The 4951-nt window shown below is 44.7% G+C and overlaps 1 protein-coding gene across 2 annotated transcripts; it reads right to left on the reverse strand.

Moving 5' to 3' along the window:
- Nucleotides 1-3598, reverse strand: LOC136451967 (cyclin-B1-3-like). 2 transcript variants are annotated; one of them, XM_066452644.1, is made up of 8 exons: nt 3450-3598; nt 2011-2474; nt 1795-1923; nt 1590-1679; nt 1428-1496; nt 1169-1327; nt 897-1075; nt 1-304 (listed from the first exon to the last, which is right to left on the reverse strand). In XM_066452644.1, exons 1-8 carry the CDS (start codon nt 3514-3516, stop codon nt 166-168), a joined length of 1296 nt encoding a protein of 431 aa, XP_066308741.1. In that variant the 5' UTR covers nt 3517-3598; the 3' UTR covers nt 1-165. The 2 variants fall into 2 exon arrangements, with proteins under 2 accessions (XP_066308741.1, XP_066308740.1); XM_066452643.1 differs by having other exon boundaries at nt 3-304; nt 1428-1679.
- Nucleotides 3599-4951: the final 1353 nt, after the last annotated feature.

Consider the following 4951-nt stretch of genomic DNA (forward strand, 5'->3'; position numbering starts at 1 on the left):
AACATCACCGTTAACCAAACCGACTGATATAATCGTTTAATATTCATCGACGATTCGAGTACCACACTGACCAACACACGCCCTGCTCCAGTAGCAGAGCAAAGAGTACACGACCAAGAGACGAAGGAAAAAACAATGAGCAGCAGCGAGCCTCTGCACCCCAGCTCAAACTGGCAACAGCTTCTTGTCAGGGGATTGAAGCGCGACGGCCCCGAGCTTGGGGCTGGAGTACTTTTTGTACACCGCCTTCTGCTTGCTTTCCGGAGCCAGGGCATGGAATCTGATCAGCCGCCTACCACAATCCCTGCGGTTACACACATCATCCCCAACAACCAACAAGTTACTCTCCTAGTCATGAGCCAAAGAAGCCAAAAGTAATTTACATTGTTGTGTCCTGCTAATGCTATAAATATTCAGCACATAGGCTTTGCTGGCCTACTACAGTATAAAAAATACGAAACAACGGATGACATCTTGCACAAGCCAATACAATACGAGGGGGGGAACACCAGATATGGCAAACTGATCAAATGTCTCTAGCTGTATAGCATGAGCATTCAGCTAGGAGCAGCAAGTTGGTTGCAATAGCAAGTCAGAATCACGGTTAAACTTCTGAGGATATGCAATCAACTCGACTTGCTTCAAATTAGAATCAGATCATGATGCCAAGTTTTATCATGAAAGAAACAGCAGGCTTAGGTCGACATATTATCAGGATGTTTTTTTAGCATGATCATTCAGTTAATACTTGACAGAAATGGATTGGTTGCAATAGCATGTCAAAATCACATTTTATTTTAGAGACTCCTGATAATATGCAGTAAACTCAACTTATTAGTAATCAATTCGGACTAGAATCGGATTTCAAAGGCAAGATATAGTCATCAAGGACGTACAGTAACTGTGGCTCAGTTAAGCCAGTGTGATGCTCCAGAATATCAGTCCACCGTGGATTCATTCCGAGGGTACACCTGGCAGCATAGACGGCAGCAGCTGCGGTCACTGATGGAGGGTAAACCAGCATCGTGTACTGGACCAATGCCAGCTCAGAGTAGAAGAATGCCATGTTCTCAAGCTGCACCAAAAGTACGGAAGAAAATGGCATATTACATGTCAATATCTAAAATATTTGGTGGTAAAACACATTACTATGAGTGGATAGCTATACCTTTTCGTCGCCCATTGCGGCTTTCAGATACCGAACAATGAACATGTACATTGTTGGAACCGTCAAGTTCCAATGGAGCCTGTCCAGGATGGCTTTTTCCTTGGTTAGAATCTGGTCTCTGGTAAAGGCATTGTCACAAAGGCACAGCAAATCCTTGACCTGCAAAAACATTGTTGTTTTGGGTAAGCTAATCGAAGAATGGACTAGCATGGTTAGAAGCACATAGAAACAACATCAGCAATATTCTGGGGAAGCCTACCAGTGGAGCCCATGTCTCTTCATACTTGCTTGCTATCAGCATGGCACTTATGCCGACGAGCTGTAGCTCCTTTCTTGGAACACTCTCCATGGATAAGTACTGATCGATGATGTAGACGGTCAAGTAAAGTGTCTCTGGCATTAGAATAAGCCTGTACTGTACCTCGATAATCCAGTCGATAAGGATAGCTCTCATTCTCTCGCTGATTTCAGCCTGCGAGCTCATGTAGCTGCTGAGGGGCAGGCAGGTGCCCTGGACAAGCAACAACGCCACAGATCAACAATGATCAGAAATGGTTACTTCAACAATCCTTTGAATCAGCAATGCAGCAAGATAAAAAAACTGTGGCTTCACATAGTTATCTCACCTCAGTGCTCTTGTAGAATATGTAGATGTCCTCAACATATTCAACCACTGCCAGCTCATTGCAAGAATCAGGTGTATCAATGTCATATGGATCTGTCTTCTTCGGGCTGCTGACAACCCCATCAGAATCCTGTGCACAGACAAAAAGTTATGCAGGCATTCTTAGAATGAAAAGAAAGAGACAATCTTAACCTTAGAATTTTGCTTGTGTTCATACCCTGCTGCATTTTGTCAAATGATCAAAAAGTGTTGGTACCCTCCTACAGAATCTCGGACCCCCTGAGGTTTTGGCTTTCTTCTCCTTCTCGGTATCTGGACTGATCACAATGACTTCAGGCTTCACCTTGCATTCCTTCAGCATTACTGCTTTCCCATTCCTGTTCACAGCAGCCAGTGGCTTCTGACGATTTGCAGGAGCAGCACGGTCATTGATAATAAGATTTTTAATGTCGGCAAGCGGTCGCCGGCTTCTTGCTGCTGCCTGAGGAACCAGTGGCTTCTTGCTGCCAACGTCAACTGCTTTACGACCGTTTTCTGTTGCTGCAACCGCTTGCTTCTGACGGTTCACAAGAGAAGGCCGGCCATTCATAAGATTGCCAACGTCGACAAGTGCCCTACGGCCTCTTGCCGCCGCTTGCTGTGGAAATGTAGCCATTGTCTTCCTGACGAGTCTGGCCGCATCTGATCAAGTTGAATTTTTAGAAGACGAACATAAGTGCATTAACAGAGAGAATATTAGTACCGAAATCTCGTGAAGGACAAAGCAAGATTAAACCATTATTATGAATGCTACTTATGGAACGGCAATCTGAAGGTACACCATATAAAATCTTGCAGAATAAAGAGACAAAGAAACATATTCCCATTTATTAACGATTCCCCACAGCATTATGGACACAGCAGTTAAGATCCTGCAGTCATTATCAATGTTCACATCAAGATCATGGATTTCTTCATTACACTACTGACAGAGAAAATCAATAAGCACAAGAATCGCAATCACAAGGGAAAATTTGGTATAAACGTGCATATACAAACCAAAATTAATAAGCCCTCAAGGGACGATTTGGTATAGACGCGCACATAAACCGAATTGTTGAAAATCTTCAATCGTTATTCAGCAAACAGGACAAGAATCGCAACGATACCCAGCCTGCTCTACGTGATATGGAATCAGAGACCCGCAAGCAAGAACAGCGCAAGGTTTAATCAAACCGATCGATGACCCGTCACGGCCTCACGGCAGCCAAAACAGGACTTCTAATTGCAGATCAAGAAGCCTAATCCGTCAGACCAAAAGCCAAAGATCTTCTTCGTTTCCAAAAAGGCGCTCCCTTTACGGCGATAGAAGAACGTGATCCCCAACTGAACCCATACACGGAAGAACTAGACACCAGAGCAGCGATGCCAGTATGTGACGACATAATCGACCGGGAATTCATGAACCCGTCGATCTGCTATGCAAAGGCGACCAAGAAAGAAACCGACCATTACTGCCACGCGCCAGCCAATCAACAATCCCTACGAGAAATTCGAGAACACTACGAGCGCGGCAGCATCCGAAGCCACATCCTTCTACTCCAATCCCCTCGAATCACCGAACCAGCACAAGAATCAATCAAACGTGACGAAGAATGCGCCAGGGAGGAAACTCACCGCCGCCGTTCTTCTGTTCCTGAGCGGGAACCGCGCCTCCCGGCCCCGGCTGCTTCTTGGACGCCATGGCCGCCGCCGCCGTCCACGAGGAACGAATCCGCAACCCCCTTGAACCTCCCTTCGAATCCTTCTCTCGCGTTCCCTAGGGCTCGTCGGGCACGAGGTATGGCGGAGAAGGAAGCCGGAGGCGGCGGTGGCTTTGTAGGTGTTGGGTTTCGAGGGGTTTCTCCAACGGTCGGAATTTTATTAATGGAAACTGGTGCCGGGATGGCGCTCGGATCCGTGATCGACGGCCAGGATTGGCTGCTCCGAATTTTTTAGCCGTTTGGGTGGAGAAGAGGAAAAGTCGAATACGGTTAAAACGGTGGGTGACCCGGATATGGAAGTGCTGTGATATTGTGCTATCTGTGCCACAAAATCCTTTCTGTGTCTCAAACTCTCCCTTCGATCTCTCCTGACCAATTCTTATGGTACCTTTTGGAATGTAGTTCCAACGTAAACATGACAATTGAAAATAAATAATGTGTTGGTAAATTACAGACGCAAAACAGAACATTTGAAAACATTTTGGATTGAACATAGGAATCCAAAGAGAAAAATACGCAAATAACAAATGTTACAAATCATCTAAAATCTTTATGAGACCAATCACATCAATCCCGCTTTCAGTGGTGTTTAGACTAGAGACGAGGAGAACCAGAGTCATCCCTCACAATGAATATATCCTGAGTTTCGTTGATGAACTCATTTTAAAAACATTTTGGATTGAACACAAGAACCCAAAGAGAAAATGCACACATAACAAACATTACGAATCATCTGAAATCTTCATAAGACCAACCATGTCAATCACGCTTTTAGTAGTGTTTAGACTAAGGACAAGGAGGGTTAGAGTCATCCCTCATAGAGAATATACCCTGAGATTTGGGGACAAACCCATCCCTTAGAAAAGAGGGGACCAAACCAACCTGTACTTCAGTTATGACGTCACAGAGTGTATCCTCTCTCTCGTGTCACACTTTCTCTCAACCATGACGAATGGTGCCGGTGGGGTAGCCTTATCGGGTCGGGTCCAGAGGTCACATGTAGGGTCGAGATGACAGACTAGAGAGGGTGAATAGTCCATTCTAAAATTAATCGCACCGGCTAACCGAAACAAACGCGAAATTAAAACTATCGGTCTAGCCATGACTACACCCCTCTATCTAGGTTCATAACCACCTTAAAAAGATCCTAATTAAGCAATAAAGGTGTCAGGCTAGCTAGCTCACCTAATCAATTATAGAGCAAGATCACATAAACATATGCACTAGTACTCAAGCAACCGAGGGAGCTCCTACACAACTAGTGAAGCAAAAATACAAAGCCACATAAACTCACTAGCAATGCTCAATAACAAGGCTACACAAACTAAATTATAGAGCGCAACTTACTTAGCTACACAAACTAAAAAAAGTGACTAACAAGGTTACTAAAACTAAATTAGCCACGCAAGGGAGCTA

This window comes from Miscanthus floridulus, chromosome 5 (assembly GCF_019320115.1).
Source record: "Miscanthus floridulus cultivar M001 chromosome 5, ASM1932011v1, whole genome shotgun sequence".
Taxonomy (NCBI): domain Eukaryota; kingdom Viridiplantae; phylum Streptophyta; class Magnoliopsida; order Poales; family Poaceae; genus Miscanthus; species Miscanthus floridulus.